At 40.0% G+C, this 27,640-nt stretch overlaps 1 protein-coding gene across 1 annotated transcript in view; it reads right to left on the bottom strand.

Annotated features, from left to right (window-relative positions):
- RMND5A (required for meiotic nuclear division 5 homolog A) overlaps positions 1-27,640 on the bottom strand; it is a 65,524-nt gene that overhangs the window by 25,217 nt on the left and 12,667 nt on the right. The window contains exons 2-4 of the mRNA XM_068564183.1: positions 19,165-19,307; positions 5,585-5,719; positions 3,842-3,942 (exon numbers count right to left, since the gene is read on the bottom strand). Of these exons, the coding sequence (XP_068420284.1) occupies positions 3,842-3,942; positions 5,585-5,719; positions 19,165-19,307 (379 nt within the window). The remainder of the gene's footprint in view (positions 1-3,841; positions 3,943-5,584; positions 5,720-19,164; positions 19,308-27,640) is intronic.

Below are 27,640 nucleotides of genomic sequence, written 5' to 3'. Positions count from 1 at the left end.
AGAGGAACTCAAAAAACAGACAAAGCGATGTGGATGAGGAGAAAAATCTGTACACAAACTCAGAAATATAGGGGCAGGAACAAAAGAGTAGGCAGGGTCCTGCCTAGATCTGTATATATAATTAGCTGTTCTTCTGCCGCTTCTCTCTGCCATGTCACCATTCCTTATTGCCTTCTTTTCCACTGCCTTTTATTGGTTGCAATTAATAGGTAATGCTCACCAGACTTCCTCCTCATCTAGTCTTTCCGTGACCTCTATCCATATTAATCTTTTTGGTTGGCCTCTGCCTCAACTGCCTAGGCTGCCTCGAGAACTGCTGCAGGCTTTCACCTTTTTCTTCCTCTCTCGGGTGGTTCCACGGTGGTTCCTGTACCTCTCAGCAGGTACAAAGAGAAGATGCCACACATGAAATATGAAAGATTTCCCACCGTGTATCTGAACCAAAATCCCCGAAACTCATGTCCCACATTTTTTAATTTTTGGTACAAGTTGAGTACAGTGAATTTTCCATAACTTGCCGATAAAATATGTTGAGTAAGTATTTGCTTTGCATCCACCAATAATAGGCAAGAATTGGGAGAAGTCTGAGTTTCTGTAATGGAGATTTCTGTTAAAATAACATTTTCCAAACTTATGTTCTACAGATCACCAATTTTGTGAGTTTTAATAGGTGTTAGGAGACAGGGAGTCTTCGGTTAAATACGCATGGGAAACACTGGGTTTTACAAAGTTAAATGAGTTTCTTTACCGTAGGACTGTTTGATGGCCCCTTAATATGCTAAAGTGAGTCTCTCATTTCTTTTAATTAACTTTTATTGGAGTACAGTTGCTTTACAAGGTTGTGTTAGTATCTACTGTACAGCAAAGTGAATCAGCTATATGTATAAATGCATCCCCTCTCTTTTGGATTTCCTTCCCACTTAGGTCACCACAGAGCACTGAGTAGAGTTCCCTGTGCTACGCAGCAGGTTCTCATCAGTTACCTGTTTTACACATAGTTATCAATGGTGTATCTATGTCCATCCCAATCTCCCGATTCATCCCACCTCCCCCTTCTCCCCTTGGTGTCCATACGTTTGTTCTCTACATCTGTGTCCCTATTTCTGCTTTGCAACTAAGTTCATCTGTATCATGTTTCTAGAGTCCACATGTAAGCGATATTAATACGGTGTTTGTTTTTCTCTTTCTCCCTTACTTCTAAAGTGACTCTCTTAGAGGAGAATAAATATTAGGGAATATCATGTGACGCTTTCCTCGACTGACCGTTTGACTCCATATCCTTTTTTTCATGGAGCAACTTCCAGGCTCAATTCCTCCTCTGTAAACCCAGTACTTACTTCATGGGGTTATTTATGAGGACTGAATAAGCTAATGCAAACAAAATGCTTAGAACAATGCTAGGCATGTGATAAGCACTCCAAAAGAGACAACTGTAATTATGACTACATCCCCATATGCAGATAGTTAACATGGCAATACTCCCAGAAAAGCGAAACGGGAAAACTTCTACCGTACAGTTGGCCCTCCGAATCCACGGTTGCGGAACGTGCAGATGCGGAGGGCCTCCGCAGGTTCCGCAGCCGTGGATACGGAGGGCCAAGGATACCAGGCCGTTTTACATAACGGACTTGAGCATCCATGAATTTTGGTATCCACAGGGGTCCCTAGAACCAATCTCCCATGGATACCGAGGGACTACTGTAGTTTCCACTGTTAGTGCCAAGTGGATTGGATGAGTCCTCCCTTTGCCTGAGAGGCACTGCTTGAGGCTACAAATAACAGAAAACATTTACAGAAATCATTGATATGTATGCCATAGTTATATATGCCATAGTTATCAGTCAGAAACTTAGATCTTACAGAAAAAGCCCAAAGGTAAAAGGGTCTTATGAATTTTCTTTATTCCAAAAGGAACAAGCCTTGAGAATTTTGAGGGCTAAGGCAGTCCAAATACTCAGCACAGTCTCTGGTACATAATAAGCACTCAATAAAAGTTTGATGACAAACCTGAGAAATTAATGGATAAACGACTATTACCTCAAATAACAACTCATATATTATTTCTAAATCACTATAAGACAACTGGGAAACCCATTACATTTTTATATTTAGGCTCCCTCACTCTCCTTTATAATTGTTTAATCATTTAGGTGGAACATAAAAGGAGGCAGAAGAGTGGCTGCCATATTTTGTTTAAGAGGTGTTATTACAGGCACTTGATTAAATTTAATCTCACAGGGATGTCACAATAAAATCTGCTAAAAAAAAAAAATCAAACTATAAAGGTAATATGCATAGTACACACTGGTGCTGCTTAAGTGACGTTTACATCTTTAAAGAATTAAAATAAATGAGGGACTTCCCTGGTGGCGCAGTGGTTAAGAATCCGCCTGCCAATGCAGGGCACACGGGTTCGATCCCTGGTCCAGGAAGATCCCACATGCCGCACAGCAACGAAGCCCGTGTGCCACAACTACTGAGCCTGCACTCTAGAGCCTGTGAGCCACAACTACTGAGCCCGCATGCCATAACTACTGAAGCCTGTGTGCCCTAGAGCCCACGTGCTGCAGCTACTGAAGCCATGCTCCGCAACGAGAAGCCACCGCACCACAACGAAGAGTAGCCCCTGCTCGCCGCAAATAGAGAAAGCCCGCATGCAGCAACGAAAATAAATGAGCTACCTCATATTTATAATTTATACAGAAATTTGATATTTATAAATTTACACAGGACTCTACCTCTGCCTGTTCACCTAGGCTGGTTTTAGAACTCTGCAAAATTTTCTAAGAACTGAGAAATGATGCGAAACGGAAAACTAACCTATGAAGAATTAAATGGGTTAGTAGAAGGAAAAGAAAGTGTATTTTTTAAAACTCATGAAGGATCTTCCCAACTATTTTTTTCCCTGATAACAACGATACCAAATACTTCCAGTTTTAAAATCCCAGGATTCTAAGGCTATGACCTCAAAATCATATCACTGCTTCTAACACCCAGTTTCTTCCTTTTATTTTATAACTTTCCTTCCTTCCTCCTTCCCTTTCTTCCTTTTTAAAACAAATAACCTGATAATTCTCACATTAAAAAATTCTAGGACAGGGGTCAGCAAACTATGGCCACGGGCCAAATAGGACTTGCTGCCTGTTTTGTATGCCAGATGGTCAAGACGGTTTTTTTACATTGTTAAAGGGCTGTAAAATAAAATAAAGAAAAATATGCAACAGAGACCTTATGTGGCCTGCTAAGCCTAAAATATTTACTACCCGGCCCTTTATGAAAAACTCTGCTGATTCTGTACTAGGATAATACTTATCAGAGCTAACCCAGTAATTTCATATAATTCATATCAATGACAAGTTCACAGTGAATTATTTTATGACGGTAATTAGAGTAAAACTCCATAACAATATTTGTTCTCTTTACGTATACCACTTGGTTCCAATAACCAATTAAATTGCTTTTTTTTTTTTTTTTTAGAATGCTAGCACCGAACCCAGAACATTATGGAAGTTCAAATATCAAACTCAGACCATCTGAACAACAGTCCTTCAGTTATAAAGCTAGTCTAAAGCGGTGGTGTAGCCTAGCTAGAGGAAACCCTCTTCTCTCATGGGAATTCAGACCAACTGATAAGTGAAATGAGCCCTAAACATTTTCTCATATTGCATATCCCCCAAACTCACATCGCTAAAAGAAATAAAATAATTCTCCCCTGATGCCTCTGAAGTCTACCCCAGGTGAGATATATATATAATCTCAAAATCTCTAATGTGTTTTCTGATTCCATTTTCTTATAGAGTTCTCTCAAAGTACTCAAAAGAAAACAAACTCAGTAACTCACTCCAGAGCAGGTCTCAGAACTCGGACTTTTAACGCTTCTAATATTCGGTTTAACTCCACAAATGGTTCTTTCTGGCTTGGGTCTACAGAAAGACCAGATTCCTGAAAAAATTGAAAGAACTTTCATTAGCAGTAATCAGAATAAAGAGATATGGTAAAAGCATATTCTACATTACAAAATGTGAGGCAAATCACTAAAGATAATTTCTTTTTACCATGCATTTCTCTGGCAGAGACTGATGACTGAGCTGGGCACATAACCATATGGAATAAAGCTGGGCATGGCTTTGCAAAATGTAAGTTCTAGCCAATGAAACATAAGTATATACTCTTTGTCCCTTCCTGTAATACAAAATGTCTAGCTGGGGTTCGGGCTATCCTGGACCATGTGGACAAGGGACACCTTAGAAACAGCAGAGCTGCAAGCAGCCAAGGTCCCTAAGAGCTTCACGGCACATGGCTACCACATATGCAGTGGACGGCTTACTACCTCCTATTTCTGTGTAAGAGAAGTAAACTTCATTCTTGTTTAAGCCATTGGTATTTTGGGTCTCTGTTACTCGTAAACAAAACTTAATCCTAAATGACACAATTTATTTTAGGAAATTTATATGGACACACACACAAAATCCCATAACATACAGAGAAAGACTTGAGTTATTGCTTATCTGAAGTGTTTAACAGAAAAGGCTTACATTAGAGGTCTGGTTTACAGACTGGCTTTAAATTATTTAATCCTTATGGTCCTTCGTTTTTCTAAATGGAAAATACAACAGCACAGAATGTAAGCCACAGAACAGAGTCTGAAGACACACGAGTTGGAACTGAATCCAAGTTCCTCCACTAAGAATCTGTATGGCCTTGGGCTGGTTACTTCTCCAGACCTCAGATTCCACATCTGTAGAATGGAAGCAGTCATTTCTTCCTCACAGGGTTGCAGTGAGGTTAAAGGCAGGGCTTGGCGGGTGGTAAATACTCAATACAGGGCAGCTGCTAATATTATGACTATGTGGTATTGGTAAACTGTTCTGAGACCCCTAAGTTCATGTCTAATAGGAATAAAAGACAAATGTTGCTCACCTGAAGTAAATTTTAGCTTGAAATTCATTTGATAAACAAAGTTCTTTAAGCTGGGCTAGATGAGAAAAGCAAATATAAACCTCTTTGTCCTTTTCTTCTCTGCTATACTAACCTTCCCTCTTAAAAGAGATGTTTTATACATACTACTGTATATAGAAGATAACTAATAAGAACCTACTGTATAGCACAGGGAACTCTATTCAGTGCTCTGTAAGGACCTATATGGGAACGGAGTCTAGAAGAAAGTGTGTATATGTGTATGTATGGCTGATTCACTTTGCTGTGCAGCAGAAACTATCACAACATTGTAAATCAACTACACTCCAATAAAAAAATTAATTAAAAAAATAAATAAACTGCCCTGGCTTACTCCAAAAAAACAAAAAAACAAAAGAGGAGATGTTTGAAAAAGTAGCATCACTTCTGACCCTTGATTGATGACCTGGGACCAACATTCTGGGGCAGGAATAAGGAAATAATTTGAATAACAAGTTCTAGGACTATAATTTTCACCAACTTAAAAAAAAAAACAAAAACTTCCTAGTAAACTGAAGTCAGCCCAGATGATTAAAACATAAAAATCTGCCTATGGCTTAGAAGACTTAAAAACTGCAAGGACTTCCCTTGTTTCTGTTTCATCCTCTCGCAGGTGGCACACTGTTACCTGGCAGAGCTCCTCGGCTACATCCAGCATTCCTTGTCGAAAGAAGTGCTCCACCATCACCTCATTGAGAAGCCTTTGGCTGTCTGCCTGCCAGCAGCCATCTATTCCCACACTGCTAATGTCAGAATCAAAATTCTGAAAAACAAGAAAGCAAATCATGAATTGACCAGGATGCATCACTTGATATGTTTTCACCCCACCTAACTTAACAGAAACAATGGCCTTTGCTTCACTCTGAGACACCTCAAATAAGTACCCAATTCCAATTCATCTGTAGCCTATGACAGGAAGTAGCTTTTCCATTGCTCTTTTCTAAAACTTGCCACTCTCATTCATTATCGCTGGAAGGGTAAACAAGCACACTTTTTGAGGGTATTTTGGGGAAATACATAAATTTAACAATGACTTCTGTGAAGAAATTGATTTCTAGGCATTATACAATAGCAATATTTTCAGAGGTGTGCAGTGATACCTGTAAAAGCATGTTCAATGCAGCATTGTCTAACAGAAAAAAAAAAAAAAGAAAGAAAACCCATTATGTCCAGCATAGGATTATTCAATAATCCATGGCACATCCCAACAACTGCCGTGCCAAGGTGGAGACTGGGGATGGGAGAACGGCCAGATAGTTCAAAGAACAGGCTCTGGGGCCAATCTACCTGGGTGTGAATCCTGGTTCTATCTCACTAGCTGTGTGACCTTGGCCAAAATTACTCAAGGTCTGTGAGCCTCAGTTTCCTTATCTTAAGCAGAGAAAAATACTTTTATGGGCTGAACTGCATCCTTTCACAATTCCTGTGTTGAAGTCCTAACTCCCAATACTTTATAAAGTTAAAATGAGGTCATTAAGGACAGCCCTAATCCAATAGGACTGGTATCCTTATAAAAAGAGGAAATCAGGACACAGACAGGTATAGAGTGAAGACCATGTGTTACAGACCGAACGTCTGTGTCCCTCCCAAATTCCTACATGGAAGCCCCAGCAACCAGTGTGACTGTATTTGCAGACAGAGTCTGGGAGAAAGTGGTAAAGGTTAAATGAAGTCCTAAGGGTGGGGCCCTAATCCGGTAGGCCTGGTGCTCTTGTAAAGACAAGGAACAAACACCAGGGCTCGCTTGCTTGCTTGCTCACTCTCCACCACATGAGGACACAGTGAGAAGGTGGTCATCTGCAAGCCAGGAAGGAGGCTGTCTGCCTTCAACAGGCAATGAATTGGCCAGCACCTTGATCTTGGACTTCTCAGTCTCTAGAACTATGAGAAAACACATTTCTGTTGTTTAAACCACCCAGTCTATGGAATTTTGTTACGGTAGCCCAAGCAGACGAAGACACCACATGATGACACAGGAAGAAGATGGCTATCTACAAGTCAGGGAGAAAGGTCTCAGAAGAAACCAACCCTACCACACCTTGATACGGAACTTCCAGTCTCCAGAACTGTGGGAAAATAAATGTCTGTGTAAGCCACCCAGTCTGTGGTACTTTGTTATAGCAGCCCTCATAAATTAATATACTTCTTTATTCGTTCAATGAAATGGTAGTTGCTATTGCTCGTGTTACTATTCATAATTAAAAAGTGAGGTTCATTGTTCTGTATCTACTAACATGGAAAAATGTCCATAACACCTTAAGTGCAAAAAAGCAACTTTGGGCTTCCCTGGTGGCGCAGTGGTTGCGAATCTGCCTGCCGATGCAGGGGAAATGGGTTCGAGCCCTGGTCTGGGAAGATCCCACATGCCGTGGAGCAACTAGCCCCTTAAGTCACAACTGCTGAGCCTGTGCGTCTGGATCCTGTGCTCCGCAACAAGAGAGGCCACGATGGTGAGAGGCCCGCGCACCGCGATGAAGAGTGGCCCCCGCTTGCCGCAACTGGAGAAAGCCCTCGCACAGAAACGAAGACCCAACACAGCCAAAAATAAATAAATAAATAATTAAATAATTTTTTTAAAAAAGCAACTTCTACAAAACTACAAAATTATGACTCCATTTGTTAAAAAAAAAAAAAGAATCCTTAAAAACCCAACTTCTCCCACTGAATGCAGTTACAAAATCAGGACTGAATGGAGTAGCTACTTGAGGAAACAAAAAAGTGAATAGTAGTAAGTGGACTGGGGAGGAAGGCAAAGAACTGGCAGTGAGTTTACTACTTTTCTCCCTCCAATATCTCTTAGCCTGGATGCAATGCAGCCAAAACCCACAACTGGGCACCCAGGATGTGGACAGAGCACTCCAGGAGAAGCCCTTCGGTTCTGGCATGGGGAACAGGAGTGTATTCTCCTACTACACAGAGAGTGGGGGAAATCGCATGCTTTTTTCCCTCCCTTTTCTTGTACCTGTAGCTCAAGGCAGTCTGTAGTTAAATCAGTTTCTATTTCTACCCTTCACAGCAGTACCTAGATTATGTTTGACTGAATAACCATGGGACAAGAATCTTGGAAGACTTTTAGAACTCTGTCTACCACAGCAGGCAACCTAAAACTCTGAGGCACCTTTAGAAAGGGATCCTTCCTCTCCAGTCAGAGAAGCTATGGTCCCAAGAGCGAGGGGCAAAAACCCCTCTTGCATCTTTTCTCTCTGTCCTTCCACCTTGTAGCCCCAGATATAGGCAGAATTATGGTAAATATACAGGAGAGCAGGGTAAGTAAAGCCCCAGATTTCTGGCTGGATGACTAAAAAGGCAGCCCCAGAGAACCATAAAGTAGCAGGGAGATCACAGAGAGGAAGGAATGCAGGAAAGTGATCCCCCCACCAAGTTGTTTATGAACTCCTGGGCTCACCCTCAAGTTATACAGGATGGGTCTGACCCTCAGCAGCATACCACAGACTTTGAAAACTGGACTAAGAGACAGCCCTAGTTTCCAGGTCCCAGAATGGCCACTGGTTGGCACACAAACAGAACATACCTGAAGAGCTCTGTAATGGCTTTAGAAACGAAGCTGACATTGAAATTATTTTACAACTCAGAGAATACTGAGTAGCCTGAACCCAACCAGGTCAAGTCCACTAAAACAAAAACATCAATGTTCTCCATAGAACTTAAATAAGACCCAGAGGCTCAAAACATAATATTAAAAATGTCCAAAATACAATCCAAAATTATTTGTCATACGAAGAACTAGGAAAATCTAAATTCACATAAGATGTTCAACAGACAACAATGCAAAGATGACAGATGTTGGTATCATCAAAGACGTTAGAACAATTATAAAATTGCTTCAAGAAGGAAGGGCAAACACTTTGAAACAAAAGACAGAAAGTCTCAGCAAGAAACAAGATATAGTAATCAAAATTAAAAAGTTGTTGCATGGACGCAACAGCAGAACAGAGGCGACAGCGCAAAAGTCAGTGAAGATCAACAGAAATTATCTAATCTGAATAACCAAAGATTGAAAAAAAATCGAACAGAGCCTCAGGGCCCTGCATGACAATAACAAAAGATCTAACAGTCATGTCAATGGAGTGCTAGAACAACAGAAGAGTATAGTGTAGAAAAAAATGTTTTTAGTATTTCCCAAACCTGGCAAAAGACATAAATCTAGAGATTCAAGAAGCTCATCAGACTCCTAAAAGGATAAATTCAAAGAAATCCACACTTAGACACTTCGTAATCAAACTGTTAAAAACTTAAGACAAAGAAAAAATCTTGAAATAGTTATCAAGAAAAGTGATGCACTACTTATAGGGGAACTATGATTCAAATGACTACAGATTTCTCAACAGAAACCATGGAGACCAGAAGAAAGTGGTACACTTTCCAAGTACTAAAAGAAAAGAACTGTCATCCCCAAATTTTGTACCAAGTGAAAATATCCTTCAGGAATGAAGGTGAAATAAAGACATTCTCAGATGAAGGAAAGCTGAATTTGTTGGCAGAAGACCTGCTCTGAAAGAATCGCTAAAAGTTCTCCTGATAGAAGGGATATTATACTAGTAGAAGACAACTCGGAACATCAAGAGTGAAGGAAAAACAAAGATACCTCTGAAAGCTTTCCCTGCCCAATTTTACTTCCACCGCCTTATCTTTCATAGGCATTACCCGCTGGTAAACCTCTTGCATTTCTTTCTTTTTTTTTTTTGAAGCACATGAATTTAATTAGACGAGATCATTTAGATTTACTGAAATTACAATCTAAGTCAATCATTGCTTAAATACAGTCCACACGACACAGGATTATTTTACAGTACATACACGAACAGGTAGTAATAGAACTGCAAACCACCTACCATTTACGATCACTACAATGCAGAAGAGAACTCCTCTCCAAAAGTAAGCCCATTTTTCTTTAAAGAGCTATCTATTCTTAGATGTCAAGTCAGTAGCCTAAAACTAAATATGCACATTAACATTTGGAATTACTCAGACAAAAACAAAAAAGCAAAATTACTCTGAGTCTTCATTTTTATTCATTTTCTTTTTATAGACCTCTTTCTTGGCCTGGTACTTAATCTAAAGAATGGAAATAACATAGGGTATCTAGATGCTACAGCAATAGTCTCCATGCCCACACTGAATAGACTATCTAGCACTGAAGAAAAGCCAGAATTGTTTGGATAAGGTTCTCTAATTTCCCATCTGCTTATCAGATTCCGCCTGTTGAGAGATGACTTCGTAACAGTTCATCAATACTTTTAAGCGAATTATTATATCTTTATGCTGTCTATGACAACTAGAATACTAGAAGTGAAGATGGTGCTGTCTTGTTCCTCTTCTGGACTAAGGTACAGGCCTAGAAGGGTGACTGATGTACACTCTCCCATATTTTATTTCCCCTGACAAATGCCCATTCAAGTGACCAAAGGAATGGGTATCAGAAGATGACAGAATTTATTGTGAACTCAGAAATCTGCCTATAATTGTATAACTGTCTGAATGCACCCTATAAGCAAGAATCATTGAGACTAATTAAGATTCCTCACTGATCTTTCAACCTCATTCAATCCAAATACAACCTTCAGGTTTCTACTTATCCATTTAATGATTACTCCCCAACCGCATCAACCCCCAACAAATTTATCAGGTGTCTATTATTCTGCAGGAAAGAAAGAAAAAAGCTTTGGAAGACACAATGGTCAGCTCAAAGCACAGACCACATTAAAAGAGACAATTTTTTTGGTAGTATATACTTAGGATTTTAATAGCTACCACCAGACAGTAACTGCTCCAATCAAACAAAACAATTCCTTTAAATCTTTCCTTAATATACATACCAAAGGTAAATGTTCATCTAGAAAACTAGATGACGTTAAAATGAAAGAGTCTAACATTTAAACAAATTTAGACGGTTTTACAATGATGCTCTTCATGTAACTTTATTCCTATAATGTGTACCATGGTCAATACTACACAGGTGGTAAGAAAAATTGAATACCCTTGCACTCAGGATACCTCTACTACATTCAAGTTCTAGAACTTATTTGCTAGTCTTGGAAAATACAACTAAGCATGAATAAGCAATGCATTCGATGAAAATTTCTGAGCTCCCTTCTACCGTTCTGATTTTCCAGTTTAAACCACTGAGGTCGATAAGTAAATTTTTTTCATAGCTTATTTTCTGCTCACATGCAGTAAAAATTAAAGCTAAAATTATAAAAAAAAAAAAAGGTTGAGGAAATGCAATATAGTATCAGAACTCCTTTTGTTTTAACTGCATGTTCTTACCGTTGCATCAGAGCAAGGATCAGTTCCAGCCCCTGTTGCTAGGTGACCAAACTCATTTGCATGGCTGCCCAGGAAATCAGCAGCACCGCAAACCAGCCGAGAAGTGGCTAGTGAAGAGAAACATCTGTCTGTTACCACTTCTGTTTTACTATACTTTTTCCTTTTATATTTTTAAAGGAAAAGAAAAAAAAAAGTGGAAAGATGTTCCTAAATGTGAAGGCAGGATTCAAAAAAGAATCAAAAGCAAAAAAGCACACATTCAAGGGTGTGTCCGCCTAGAAAAGATATTACGGCTTAAAAAGAGAAATCAGGACACATAAATTCGTACATCACCTCATGTACTTTTAGTATCATTCACATTTTTGATGGATTAAAAGTTTTAAAATCTGGAAGCTAGGCAGAGGAGGAGTAAATAACTTTAACAGACCATCGCTATGAAACCATGAAATCTAAAACCATCCTACCTCTCTGCCGTATCATGAACATGCTTACAAATTGGTTAGATTTAAGGACTGGCTTTCATTGCTCACCATCCGAAACAAATCCATTTCTGAAATACATTTTATGAAATTATAATTATTGAGCAGGTAGTGATAACCATACACGATAAAACTCAGTATTTGTTTTAATTCCTAAGTGCCAATTCTTTAATACTGTTAATTTGTTTTAAACTTCTCCATCTACTTTTGAAGAAAAATTGGCCTGTGAACCTAACTATGTGCTATTGTTGCACCCACCAGGAATCAACTTCCCTTCTAAGCACCCAGTTAATCTGATTTAGCAGTGAGAGGTAAACTGCAAAGAATATTTAACAGAGAACAAAAAGACCTGGATTCTGGTTCCATGCAGGCTGGGAAAAGATACCTACTTGACTACAACCCCAAAAAGATTAGTATCCAAAAGAGGTTTTTTTTAAAAAAAATTCCTACCAATCAATAAAAAAGACAAATAACCCAATAGAAAACAATAGACAAATAACCAAGAAATTCACAAAGGAGAAAATTCACATGGTCAAACATATGAAAAGAGGCTCAACTTCAAAGATGATGAAGGAAATGCAAATTAATACAAATAGATACTATTTCACATCCATCTGATTGATTTAAATTTTTTAAAAGTCTGATAATACCAAGTGTAAGTAAGAATTGAGGAAACAGAAACTGTTATATATGTTCAGTAGGACTATAAATTGTTACAAACCCTTTAGGGAAAAATTGCTAAATTTTTACTAGTAAACTTAGTAAAGGTGATGAGGAGGTATACGCCCTGTAATAAAATAATCCGTATGTAGGTATATACCAGACAGCAGTGCTTTGCCAACTATGGGTTGGAAAATAAATTTAGTAGCGTCTCATAATGAGCATTTATAAATGCTGCTCCTTTTAGACACTCCAGTCTCTCCTCTGCATGATATTCATACCTCTCCTTTAGTTTTCAAAGTTAAGAGATAGGTAGATTAACCAGGTCAAGGAAGGTGGGGGGGGGGGTTAGGGGGTGCACACTGGTAAGTTATTTCTTTATAAACAAAGGGGAGTCATGTGGCATGGCCAGACATGTGCCAAACTACTCCGCTGGGCTTTTAAGATCCTTAAAATGCCCCACAGTCTAACCACCTGTCACATTTGCATCCCTGTCCCTCACAATTATCTTACATGCTATTTCACATACCTTTCTGCTCCGGTCAATCTGCTTCCCCAACTTCCTCCTTATCTGAACCAACTACAGAAATCTGAGTGACTATTTTACTAATTCTCCCAAAGAAGGCACATACCTCTTACCACTCTAGAAGCACAGGCCAGAAATTCATACATACAGTGGGTGCCCTCAGGGTACTAGGAATTAATTCTTTCAAAGAACTCCAGTTGGGAAAGGCTCTTCAAAGTCTTAAAATCTGGGCTTTTATCCCAGCTCTTCCATTTGCTTCCTAGTTCTGTGATCGCAGGCAGGTTACTTAGCCAAAGTCTTAGTTTTCACATCTGTGTATGCCGACCACAATTTCTACCTCACAGGGTGTTGCTAAAGACTAAATTAAATAATGTACATGAAGATATCTACTACTATCAGTACCTATCCCATGGTAAGCCTTCAATAACACAGATGTTGAATCTGAGGGCCAGGCCTTGCCACCAAATCTTCTGATTCTACATTTAAAAGAGCTTCATTTTAGAAAACGTAAATAAAAATAAAAACACAAAAGCACTTTAACAGAGGCATTAATAATGAATTCATTAATTTAAAAATCACTTGAATACAATTACAGACTGGATTAGTTGGCACAGCTTAATAGGTATAGGGTCTGTTTCCCCTCTCAACCCAACCTAACTTGGATGCTAGACCAAGCAAGCTGTTTCATCTAGACTCAGGCAAAAGTGGGTCTGTACCCCCTCCAGATCCAGTGGGGCTCTCTGATCCTGTATCCTAATCTGAGACTTGACTGCAAAGGTCCAGGCTTTTCTCTGTGGACTAGACTATAATTCAACAAATAATTATCATTACCAACTAAATAAGGTAGTTCCATCCTGCTCAGAGCCTAAAACTAATAACGTAATGGGACACATGGCAGAGAAAGCGGAACTCAACTCCTCCTCTGAGAATGATCTTCAGACTGAAAAGGGTAAAACCAATATTGTTTCACAGAAACTGAAGCCCAGTACAAGTGAAGAGACCCAGAGAGCAACTAGCTGCTTAAGTCAGGACTCTTGGTTCCTACAAACAGAAATCTCTTTTGCCCAAGCTAGTTGGATTTAAAAAGAGGCACAGGTAACCTGGGGTAGACAGGAGGATAAATGGGTCTCAAAAGATTTCCCCTCCCTTATTCTCACGACGTGTAGGTTTTGCTTCCCACAAGAGACCAGATTCTTTCAAGGGCTACTCATCACTCCAGGGCTCACGTATTTTCAGCGCTTCTTTCCATAAGGGCTCTAATGAGAAAGATCCTAGGGAAGGACGGTGAGGTACCCACCCGGGAGCAAACGAAGGTGGCCAAGCCTGGATGGCTCAGGCCCATCCTCACACCATGCAGCACTGTGGCCAAAGCGGACAGGGTATCGAGAACACGCTGCTCCTATTCAAACCACCTAATTTAAAAAGGAACACCTTCCATCTTGACCACAAAAATATGAGATTTTCATTAAATGCCTTGCTAGTAATTGGTGGCGGGGGGGGGGGGGGGAAGGCGGTTAGTTTGACATGTTTTATTTTTAGGGAGTTTGTTCCCAGCTTCTCATCACTGTTGTCTTTTTATAACTTTGTTCACCATTCCTTTTCAATACTTCTAAAAATTCCACCCAAAACATAAATCAAATTATCTGCCTATATTTCAGAACTCAAAACTTAGCTTGTTCATCTTACGCCAAATTTTCTAGCCTTTTTAATTTCCTTCATTTCCTTCCTTAATCTCCTTCCTTCCTTAACGTCTCTCTACTACAAGGATTTATCTATTACATAGTGAGAACTTTAGAGCCAGTACTTATCTGACCTCACCCACTCTAACCAAACGACTTTTTAAGGCTAAACCCCCCCAAATTTTCTCCTGCCAGTATCTTTCTCTCCTCTCATACCCCAGTCATATCTACATAAAAGGCAGTTCCAAACGGCTCACCCAGAACTATCTTAAAATATTCTCTAGTCCACTTTTTATAGCCTTACTCCATTTTTTAACAATCATCGTGTTGCCTCACCAGTGTAGATGCTCCACCTGGTGGCAGAAGATTTTCCCCCTTAAAACACTACCAGCCCTGCAACGGCCTAACTGATCTCCTAGCACAGCACAGTGTTTAAGACCACACTCTTGTGTGATACCTTTTCCCAAACATCGATTCGCCACTTCCGAGCTGTACACCTGGGCTATGTTACTTAAGATTTCTGAGTCTTAGTTTCCTCATATGTGAAATGGGAATAATGCACCTGCATCATGGGCTATAAATGTACGTAAAGCTCTCAGCTCAGTATCTGGAACGTGGTCAACACTCCATTAAGCGAGAGCTGCATTTTCCTACTCCTGACTTCTCCTCAGTCTAATTTCATCCTCTCTAACGAAGGCAAGCAAACCCTCAAATGCTTTCATCGTTCCCTCCCTTTCCCCCTCATCTCCTTGGAGCAAATCCTGAGGCCTTCTTCCATCACTGGCCTGTCCCCAGCCTGATCTTGTCCTAGTCCTGACAAGGGCGGCTGCTCCAATCCAGTCAGTCCCTGAGAGTCTTTAACAGGAGTCACGCATTTCCTCAGCTGTTCAGCTCCTTTCTGGGTGCCACAGAAGAACCACACACCTCACTGCTCAGCTGCTCTAAATCTTACCCATTCTTCCAAATCAAATTTAAAATATCAACTCCAGAAACCTTTGATTAATCAAGAGCATAATGATCTTCCCTTTCTTTTCTATAGTAAGCAGAGTCTATCCTATGCAAACTTACTTTATGTTGCCTCGGAATCTTTCCAGTTCTTTTATGCGTACAAAAAGCACCCTTACATGAACAAACTAGACCACAATCTTCTAAAGAACTGTATGTTTCACTTTCCACTGTCCCACAGCAAATTTTAGACACTTTAAAATCTTAGCACTATTTCACACACACACACACAGGAGTCCAAAGCAATAATTGTTGTTATTGACTTTTCTTAGGAACTAAACTTTAAAAAAGTCAAAAGACTAAGTAAAACACTAAATAAAATACACTAAACAGGAGAGAAGTCTAGATTTTCTTAAAATAGAGAAGGAATTAAAAAATTATAAAATAAAAATTAAAAACACATTAAAAAAAATTTTTACCACAAAACCCAACGGTTGTTGTTATTATATATTATAAACTATGATTATACGACAAGCATCTGGAAATAGTCAACACGTTAAAGCAGAAATCTTCAATAACTTTTTATGTTGGCAATAATTAAAAGGCAGAAAATCTCTTGGTTAACATCATAAACTTCTTTTCTGTGTACGTTTTCAGCCAAGTGATGACTAAAGAACTTTAAAAGGAGCCCTGAAACATTAAAGGAAAAAATAAATCATTTAAGCATGTCAAAAACTTACTGAAGTTCCTCACTCAACAGCCAACCTGCTCACAAAGGAGTCACCGGCTTCTTTACTGTCCTCCTCTTAGCAGGGTGGGAACATGTGTCCATAACATGGTGCTCACAGGCCGCTGGATGACATTCCAGTTGATTACTCAAGGCTGTTTGGTGTGTAAAGGCTTGAGCCACAATGGCTTCAGCTTCACCCTGTTTGTTTACCAGTCTACACAAGTCCACCCAGCCTTTATAGCAGGCGGCCCCGGAAGCTTGCACAAATTTACCAGGTGCAAACTAGAAGAGCAGGAAGACTTTACAAGGCAATGGAGTCTTAGACAACAACAGCCAACACAGAGTTCCTCATATGCATGGGAAGCTCATGTACAAGGTTTAGGTAGTTCTAGCAGGGTAACAGCTTCGTTTACAGCTGAGGCTAAGTAGATGCCCCCCCCCCACCCCCAAAGAGGGGAAAGAATGCACTGGAAAATGTTAGCGAACTGGGCTAAGAGATCCAAGCTTTCTGCTGTGCCCCAGGACTATAATTCAACAAATATCACCAGTATCAGCTTAATGATCTTATTTCATATGATAGATCAGAAGAATCTAGAATCCAGGTCACCTAGAACCTAAACTACTTTCACAGGAACATAAAACCTACCAAAAAAAAGAAACTACTTGAAAAAGCCCTTATAACTTCCAAGTACCTGAAAAATGTCCTCAAAAGAGAAATGAGTGAATTGAAATATTTAATTAGCAACATTCACCTCAAACACATCCCCCCTAAAAAAGTCAGAATATAGATTACTCACTATGTGTTCCCTTGTTATCCAATCTCAAAAAGATACTTCCATTTCTAGCACCAAATACATTTAAATGCTTTGTCTCAAAGATTAGCCAAAATATGATAACCCTTATGAATATCTATAAAGACCTGCCAGATCAGGAGGAAGACATGTTTAGCAAGTCACCAGTAGCTGGGGGACAAGAGTAAAAGAGGGTTCTGATGATAATTATGACAGGACAAGACATAAGCTAGGAAATGAGGACATACGGTCACCCTACCAGTGGCAGAATGCAAAGCTCTTGAATTATTTGCCCAAATGTTCCAAATCTTGGTGGCCAGTAGTCCGCACACTTGAGGTACGACTGCTGAGGCCATCCCTACCTACTCCCAGAATCTGGGATCTTTCCTCAGAAGCTTTCTCTGATTGGCTGCTTTGGAAGCTTCAGCTATTCTCACTGTCATGGCATGTTCTGGTCCTGCTGCCCCCCGACACTGGCCTAACTGCAGGCAGCCTGGTGGTCAATGCCTCCAGGAACCTCCTGGGGTCTGAACCATCATTAGAACGCCTTGGTCGCTGTCAGCCGCCAAAATCCGAAGCTTCCTCAACACCACCAGTAGTTACCTCACCCTAAAGAAACAGAGGGTTCCTCACCCACAGTGATTAAAGACCACCTCTAAAGTGCCCCCATCACCATTCCAGGAGGTCTTTAAGCAGTACACGTCAACACTCACTTCAGGTACCAGCTGACTGCATCCAACGCCACAGCCCCCAGAAGTCTGAGGCTGAAGCCACTCCCAAAGCTCTGTTCACTCCCCTGCAATGAACAAACAGGCATCACAACCTCAAAGCTATTTCAGAGAACACTTGCTGCCTTCCCAGCCTCTGCTGGCAACGGCCATCACTGACCCCAAAATGAGGCTGCCGCCGCCAACACCAGTCCTCTGCCTCTTTGGCTGCGGCGAAGCCCGCAGCGCTGTGGGAGTGGTGAGAGCTCTCCGAAAGGTCACTAACACTTCTGAAGGCACAGCTACCCAAACAGTCCCCAGAGCCCCGCCTCTCACATTCCTGTCCCATCGTTCCTACCAGGTAACCACGTCTCCTTACGAGCATCTAGTGCTCACTGAGGCTGCCTCGAGCCTAGCTTCTCAATCCTACTGCTCTGTAGGATTATTTCTAACAGACTTACGCACGAGTTAGAGCCACTCTCTGGATTCCACGAGTTTCTACGTTACAGCTACTGTCCTCATGTATACAGATGGAGCAGCTCGTAAGACTGGTTTTGCTACAAACAGCTGTCCCCAAAAGTTCTTCCTACCCTCCCGGAAGTTTACAATGTGTGAACAAAAATGTCCATAAGCAGTCACAAATTCCCCAGTGTTTGACTATGTCAAACTCCTCTGAAATAGTCAGAGGTATCACACAGTAACCTTATTAGGCCACTTCTCTTAGTCGCCACTAGGACTATGAACTCCGAGGGCAAAACTGGCCCAGGGCTAAAAGTGAAAACTGCTTAAAAGTAAACCACCAAGTTAAAGATTTAAGAGATGTCACAAGAGCAACTATATTCCAATAAAAATTAAAAAAGAAAAATCACCCAATACAAGTGACAGGCCTTGCTAGCTGGCAACCAACCCACTCACACAGAAAGCAACACGGGAGACAAGTGACTAGCATGCTCACAGGAAAACAGCAAGAGGTAGGATGATGCGGGGGAGACAGATGCAAGCGTGTTACCCTAATCATCCCATAACAGAGGCAGAGTCATGGCCTCGGAATTACTCAGGAGGTAGGAAAAGTTACTTCTAGAAACAAACTCCCTCCTAGTAAGTTAAAATTGCTTGGAAAATTACTCATCATGACACTAGGAACGGTAATCATTTAAGCAAATGGGTGAAAAACAAGGCTGTAAAAAGAGAAGGTTTTCGGTTTGTTTTCTTTTTGTTTTTTTAAATAACAGCAACAGGGAACTTTAAGAATAACACAGTAAAACGAGATCTGCAAAAGTTTATTAAAAGCAACGATAAAAGAAACAAGAGAAAATAATCTGAGAAAGCTAATGTTATTGAAGCAGTGACAGGAGATGAAGGACAATGCTGAAGCACACCAGACACTCCCTTCAACACCATACCTTATCAATGGCTTTTCCGACCCGAGAAACACTGCTGTGGATGTCTTTGTGGTCTGAGGCTAATTTTTGAACAGTATCCTTTATCCTCTTACAGCACTGTGTCAAAACAAGTGAAAGCGTCCCTGATAATTCAGCATCTTGACCTATAAAAAAGAAAAAAAGGAAGAAGATTGGTTACTCACAAAAGCAAATCCAAAGATGGCAAGTTACAAATTGGCCCTTTGGAACGTGAAAGATGGAAGTGAAGTGAAGAAAAATCAGTGTCTGCTTTGAACAGATGGTCACATTCATAGATAATATTTTTCAAGTGAATACTAAGAAAGCTCTTTTAACTTTTTATTGTTTGGAATAAATTTTAAAATTTTACTATGAAACAAATCACTTTTGTAATTACTGAAATCAGGAGACAATAATACTGTGAAGGCATTTTTCAGAAAATATGCCTACATGAATAAACTCACTTATTCAATCCACTTAAACTGTCCAAGTCATTCTCACATTTCAATTATTACTAAATTTCCTAAAGAGAGATAAATCTAAATGCTTTATGTTCTACATAAAGAAGAAAAAACAAACTTCTTTGGATACCATGATGAAAACAGTGAAAAGAGAAACACGGCAGAAAAGAGTTAACATATCCCCACCTGTAAGCAATAGTGAGCCATTCTTAACCAGTTAGGGGGTAGGAACCCTCCTGAAAGCCAAGTTCCCAGATGCCAGCCAAGGGTCAACCTTGCAAGCAGGCCTGGAACCGGAGGGTTCCTACCACCCTAACTGGTTAAGAATGGCTCACTGTGCCTAAACTGTTTGTATAATGTGGTTTGTGCTGAACTACTTTTCTTCTTCGGTATCTGCTAGACAGAGGGTGCCTGTATGACAAGTACCCAGTAAACACCTGAATACTGTGTCTCTAAATAAGCTTCCCTGGTAGGTAACACTTCACACTTGTTAGGATTTGATGTTAGAGGAATTAAGCGTGCCCTGTGTGACTCCACTGGGAGAGGACTCTTGGAAGCTTTCTCCTGGTTTCCTCTGGACTATGCCCCATGTGACTTTTCCCTTGGCTGATTTTTGCCTTGTATCTTTTTGCTGTAATAAATGTTAGCCATAAGTATGGGTATGACCACCTGCTGAGTCCAGTGCATCCTGCTGGTAATCACTAGAACCTAAAGCTAGTCTTGGGGACCCTGACACACAAAACAATTAATCAACTGGAAGTTACTATAGTTTATATCCTCTTTCCCTGTGCTACTTCCTCAGGAAATAGGGAGGAGGAAGAGAAAGAGAAGAACCAAGAGAGAACAAATTCAGTTATACTTGTCAATTACCTCATAGATCTACACATCCACACCTGTAAGCAACAGACCTGGCTCCTGAAATCCTGCTCATAGTGGTGGTTCTTAAACTTTAATTTACATCAGAAATTTGGCTGCGCTAAGACCCAGCGCAGCCAAATTAAGAAAAAAAAAAAAAAAAAAAAAAAAGCCCAAAAGTACAGTAGCCTTAGGATGTTTATTCATTCAACAGCTATTTATTGAGCACTCAATTATGTGACAGGTATAGAAGTGTCCAGGCAAAAATCTCTGCCCTAAAACTTACCTTCTGGTGAGGAAGATAAACACAAAGTAAGTCAATTATACAGTATGACAAAAAAGGATATGTGCCACTGGCAGGGGTGGGGAGAAGCAGAGTAAAACAAATGGGGAGTGTGTGTGGCTTGAGCAATTGTAATCTTAAACAGGTGGACATCGTAGGCCTCACTGAGAAAGTGACATTTGGGCAAAGACTTGAAAGAAGCGAGGGAATTAGCCATGTGGCTACCTCGGCGAGTGAAGGGTAGCAGAATATGCCACCCCAAAATAGCTTCTTTGGCGTAAGAATGATTTTGAGCTGATTATTCTGAGAAACAGCAGACACAGAAGCTCTGAAAACAGAGTAGAAGTTACCCTTTGGTAAAGGAAATTTAAATTTATAAAATAAATCTCCATTTGTAAGGGTATCTCCCTCTCTGTACCAGGCAGAGAAGAATAACTCTAAACCTCTAAAGAAGTTTTTTATCATGTTGACAGCTCAGACTTAGATCTGTATAACCAACCTGATTCTTGTTTACTGTGCTTTTCCTGGTAACCTCTCCATTACTGGCCTCCCCATACCAACCTTTCTTTTGTCTTTAGCTGAAGATGGTATTTAAGCCTGAATTCTAAGCCACCTCTTTGAGTTACTCATTTTTCCCTGAGAATCTCCCACATACACATGAGGTATACGTGTTAACAATCTGTCTGTTTTTCACTGGTTAATCTGTCTTAATATAGTATTCTCAGCCAAGAACTTGCAAGGGTAGAAAGAAAATTATTCTTCCTCCCCTACAGAGGAAAGCATTCCAGACTGAGGGGGACAAAGCCCTATTGCAGAAATATACCTAGATTACTCAAGAAATAGCAAAGAGGCCAGCGTGGCTAAAGTAGACTTCTGGCAAAGGAAATCAGTAGGAGAGGAAGCCCAGGAGACCAGGGGGGGTCCTGATTTTGTAGGGCCTTTCTGGTACTGTAAAGTCTTTGCCTTTTACTTTCTTTGAGTGATAGGAATGCCCATTGCAAAGTTTTGAGCAGAACAGCTACATAAACTGACGTAACATTTTAATAGTCATTCTGGCTGATGTTAGGAGTACAAGACAGAAGCAGGGCGATGAGTCAGGAGGCTGTGGCAGCAACCCAGATGAGAACAGTGGCTCAGCCCAGGGTGTTAGGCGTGGAGGCGGTGAGAAGTGGTCGGATTCCGGACATATTCTGAGGGCAAAGCCAACAGGATTTTGACTGGGTATGAGGGAAGAAAAGGACTCACAGATGACTCCAAGGTTTTCAACCCGAGTCAACAAGAAAGACAGAGCTGTCTTCAATTCAGATGAAAAAGATTAAAGGCTGAGCAGTTATGAGGGGGAGGGAGACATAAAGAGTTCAGTTTGGGGCTTGTGAAAGCCGAGATGTTGAGTAGTCACCCCAGTGCATATGTGTAAGAGTGAGTTGGATATATAAACCTCGAGTTCAAGAGTAAGGTCAAGGTTGGATACAAATTTGTGAGTTACTGGCATACATATGATACTAAATGAAATCAGCAAGAGAGAGTTGGGGCAGACACACATGAGTGATAAAAGGAGGGAGTCCTGGGAACTCCAAGTTTATGAGACCAAGACAAAGTAGAACTGGAAAAGGGGACTACCAAAGACTACTGAAACACTAACTCTGGTGTGGGAGGAAAATCAAGGAAATATGGTGTTCAGAAAGCCAAGTAAAGAAAATGTGCCAAGGAGGAGGGAGTAACCAACTGCATTAAATGTGCTGCTATGTATCAAGTAAGATGTGGGCTGAGAGCTGACCACTGACCTACAATACAGAAGTAATCAGTGACTATGACAAGAATAGTTTTTCCAGAGTTTTAAGAAAAGAAATCTAGAAGATTGTAGGGACCGTGAAGAGGGAATATAATAAGTCTGGCTCAATGACAACCACTGAGAGAAGTAAAAAGATAAGTAAACTGGAGATAGTGCCCATAAGGTACCCAATCCAATGTGGGGTGGCCAAAATAGAAACTATCCTTACTTCTAAATACAACTGCACAAAGTATATATCAGGTGCTTCCAATCTCTAATAACACAGTTTAGGCTAAGAGAATACTTGGTAATCCAGGAAAATTTTAAAATCTGTCTAAAAGGTGTCCCATACATACTTGGGGCCAAAAGAATCTAATTGCTTCAGTAAGCTCTGCTCTGACCATTTCTGGTCTTTCTGTATCTAAACCTTATCTAAGGTCAATGGCTTTATCTTCTCTATGAACTTTTCTGCCCACAGACTTACTCAGTCTTCTCAGTTCCTAATGAATTCTGTTCTCTCCACCACTCCTCTGGCACAGAATCATACACTACTTAACGATTTCATGTATATATGCCACCATCAATCTCAACTAGATGTAAGACCCAAGGGGAAGACAAGTTCTTATTGTAAACTGTATACTTCACAGTCTTATCATATGCCTTGCACATCTGCAGGCACTATTAATATAAGTATTTGGACTGATGGTAAATAAAGCAAGGGGGAAAAAAAACAGTTAAAAAGAAAGTCATATTGAACAAACGGTGCTGGGATAACGAGCTATCCATATGCAAAAGAATCATACCATAGAGAAAAATTAAATCAAAATGGAATGAAGACTGAAATGTAAGAGCTGAAACCATCGAATTCTTGGAAGAAAGGGGGTGTATTCTTGACCCTGGATTGGGCAATGGTTTCTGAGATATGACACCAAAAGCAAAAGCAACCAAAGAAAAAATAATTAAATTGGACTTCATCAAAACTAAACTTTTGTGCTTCAAAAGCTACCAAGAAAATGAAAAGAGAACCCACAGAATGGGAGAAAATACCTGCAAATCATATATCAGATAAGGGTCTAGTATCTAGAATACACAAAGAACTCTTACAACTTATCAATATCAAGGTGAATAACCCAATTAAAAAATGGGCAAAGAATTTGAATAGACATTTTTTCCAAATAAGATATACTGGGAATTCCCTGCTGGTCCAGCAGCTAGAACTTGGCGCTTTCACTGTCGTGGCCCGGGTTCAATCCCTGGTCAGGGAACTAACATCCCACAAGCTGTGTAGTGCAGTCAAAAAAAAAAAAAAAAGATATACAAATAATCAATAAGCACAGGAAAAGGTGCTCAACATCTTTAATCAACAGGGAAATGCAAACCAAAACTACAGTGAGAGGGACTTCCCTCGTGGCACAGTGGTTAAGAATCCGCCTGCCAATGCAGGGGATGCAGGTTCGATCCCTGGTCCGGGAAGATCCCACATGCCGCGGAGCAACTAAGCCCGTGAGCCACAACTGAGCCCAAGTGCCACAGATATTGAAGCCTGCGCGCCTAGAACCCATGCTCTTCAACAAGAGAAGCCACCGCAATGAGAAGCCGGCACCCCAAGGAAGAGTAGCCCCCGCTCGCCACAACTAGAGAAAGCGTGTACGCAGCAATGAAGACCCAACGCAGCCAAAAATAAATAAATAAATAAATAAAATTTATTAAGAAAAAAAAACTACAGTGAGAAACTACTTCACACCCACTGGGATAGCTATAACAAAAAAGATGGGCAACAACAAGTGTTGGCAAGAATATAGAGACTCAGACCCACATCCATTGCTGATGGAATGTAAAATGGTGCAAAAGCGGTAGAAAACATTCCTCAGAAAGTTAAACAAAGTTACCACATGACCCAAGAATTCCACTCCTAGGTATACACCCAAGAGAAATGAAAACGTATGTCCATACACGAACTTATACATGTTCATAGCAGCATTTAATAGCCCCAAAATGGAAGCAATCCAAATGTCCAAATGATGAATGGATAAACAAAATGTGGCAAATCCATATGACAGAGTATTATTCAGCTATAAAAAGGAATGCTGATACATGCTACAACATGGAGGAACCTTGAAAACATTAAGTGAGATAAGCCAGACACAAAAGGCCACAACTGTTTAATTCTACTTCTATGAAATGTCCAGAATAGGCAAGGAGATTCATGGTTGCCAGGGGGTGGGGGAAGGGTGGAATAGAGAGTGACTGTTAGTGATACGAGGTTTCTTCTGGGAGTGATGAAAATGTTCTGGAATTAGGTAATGGTTATGGCTGCACAACTCTGAATGTACTAAAAGCTAGTGAAATACACACTTTAAAAGGGTGATTTTTATGGTATGAGAACTTTGACTCAATTTTTAAAAAAACCTAAAAAAGGCAAACCATAACTCCTATCCATCCAGACATGTTTGTTTCTACAGTCAGTAGACAACAAAGTAAGCAAAAGGTTAAGGAACAGAAAAGCAGAGCCCAAGCTGGAGAGAGGGCATTTGGAATTTACCAGCTGAACTTCTATGCCCCACCCTTGAAATCCATCGATATTTTCGAATCTTAGCAACTTAGTTTGCTAAGTTGATAAATGATAGATACTAGTAATATAAGGTCAATTAATTAACACTGAGAGAGTTTTCAGTATGCCCCAAGGAAAAATAATTTCTACAAACTATTTGGAAGCACAAGAAAAGTATAATGGAATAATCTGAAAGAGAACCCTGGGAAAGCCCTGTTCAGAGAGAAGGATTCCACTAATGCATTTTCAAATGGATTCAGTGGAAAGCAGCCAAAGGTAAAAACAGGTTTGAAAATCACTATAATAACAAACTGACTGAGACCAAACTTCTAAGTCCTAAAGGGAGTGTCCTAATGTTCTTCTGATTTATTTGTCTGAAAACAAAACCTGCTTCAAGGAGAACCATTCTGTGAAAGAAATCTAACTGGATTCAGTTCCTAGGAGGAAAGCTGGGCAATTACTGTGACAGCCATCTTTACCATAACTAAACCAGATATGAAGGTGAACGCTGGATTCCAGGTTTGCCACTGGAGTGTTCACTTTTTACCCAGGGTGAAGTCGCGTGCCAACTGTGTCTGGCAATGCGATAAACCTCCCTGTACTCAGAACCCATACACAAACATGAAAGAAATCGTTCTGAGACAGTGCTCACCACCTAGTCACCACGAGTACTTTTTTTTTTTAATACTTTATTTTTTGAGAGCAGTTTTATGTTTACAACAAAATTGAGAGGAGGCACTGAGATTTCCCATATATACGTTGCCCCTATACATGTACAGCTTAATGGCTCATTCCTTTTTATTTAGTCCACTGTCTGGATATAAGCACACTTTCCTTATCCATACACCTACTGAAGGACATCTTGGTTGTTTCCAAGTTCTGGCAATTATGAATAAAGCTGCTATAAACATCCATGTGCAGGTTTTTGTGTGGACCTAAGCTTCAACTCCTTTGGGTAAATACCAAGGAGCCCTGATTGCCGCATCTTATGGTAAGAGTAATGTTTAGTTTTGCAAGAAACCACCAAACTGTCCTCCAAAGTGGCTGTACCAGAAAAGTACTTTTTTTTTTAAGGTCACTTTTATTATTAGACTTGATTCAACAGGCAAAATAATTAGCATGTCAGTAAGAGATTTTAAATCCAAACAAAGGACCAACACACATGGTTGGTCTAAGTTAAAGATAATTTTTCTTTTAGTGCAATAGAATAGTACCTTTTATAAACAAATTTTAAGCATGATATTCTCAGAAATTGGAATAGGCATGGTCTCCTCCAAAATCAGACATCTGGCAAACTAAATTAAACATATTTGAGTTAACTCCTAAATTGTTTTTATAGAGCCCAGCTAAGACTTCAAGCTCTGCCCTTCAGCTTCACTGCCTAGCCATTTCAGGATTTACGTCCATTCATTTCACGGAAACTGTAAATTAGAAAAATATTTGTTTGCATAGCTTCCTGTACTTCTCTATCAGGGTTTCACACTACATTGTAAATATTTATTTGTCTATCACCCCCACGAAATTACTTGAAGGTAGAAAATATGAGTGTTTAATCTCCAGCGTTTAGCATGGCAACCAGCACATATCAGGTGTTCAATAACTATTTACTGAATGAACAGAAAAATAATAGATCGTGTATTACACAGTCTCAATTTCAAGCCCAGCACTGGAGACTCTGGCACTACCAACGCTGTGAACCAACGCCCTCTCAGCTGCCAACCTTTCACGTCTAGCTGCTCGCTGTACCTCTGCTCTCTCCCAGGATGCTTCAGCTGTACTACTCCCAAGAGCACTGCACCCTAAATTTTCCAAACACCAAATAAATACACCAGTCAATACACACACCAATTTTCAAATAAAACACATTCACAAAGTAGAGTCCCCCCAGTTATAAGTTCCTTCTCTTTTCCAAAGAACGACACCCCCCCAAAAAAAACCCTTAAACATGTAGATGAAGACTTGGAATAAGAACTCACAGGCTTGTGTTTTGAGCCACAGTTTCCTTGTTTGTAAAAGAAAATTATCCCAAAGCTTGCCAAAGAAATGAAATACTTCTCAACTTTAGTACGTAATGTGTTCCTATAAAAGCGTACCCAAAATCAGTATGTAGGAAGGTAGAACAAATTACACATTAAAAAGGGTATTTGGTTCCCACAAAGCGAAAAATTATAAAATTCCTAATTTAACTTGGTTTTACAAATAACTTTTAATACAGTTTGATCATTTTGCTCATATATTTGTTCCATTATTTTCCTTCATTACTAATCACATGGCTTAAAACAGCCATGTGAACAACTTTGTGACGTGATTTACTCATCATTTTGGGCCACCTAATAATACAAGCAAGACAATGATATCATTAAGACTGAAAACTAAGTTTGCATCCCTACTCAGTGTTTGCATTTTCAATTTTGTTTGCCACTTATTTTTATGGTAACCCAGGGAAAAAACCTCAAAAAATTACACCTACACAGTTAAGAAAGTGTTGTTAGAACTGAACAGCTGGTTGGTAGGTAGCTCTACAAACACCATCAGTTGATATGTCTGCTCATCAGTAG

This window comes from Eschrichtius robustus, chromosome 15 (assembly GCF_028021215.1).
Source record: "Eschrichtius robustus isolate mEscRob2 chromosome 15, mEscRob2.pri, whole genome shotgun sequence".
Classification (NCBI taxonomy): Eukaryota; Metazoa; Chordata; class Mammalia; order Artiodactyla; family Eschrichtiidae; genus Eschrichtius; species Eschrichtius robustus.
Note: the sequence above shows the minus strand (reverse complement) of the source record. Positions and strands in the feature narration are given on the sequence as shown.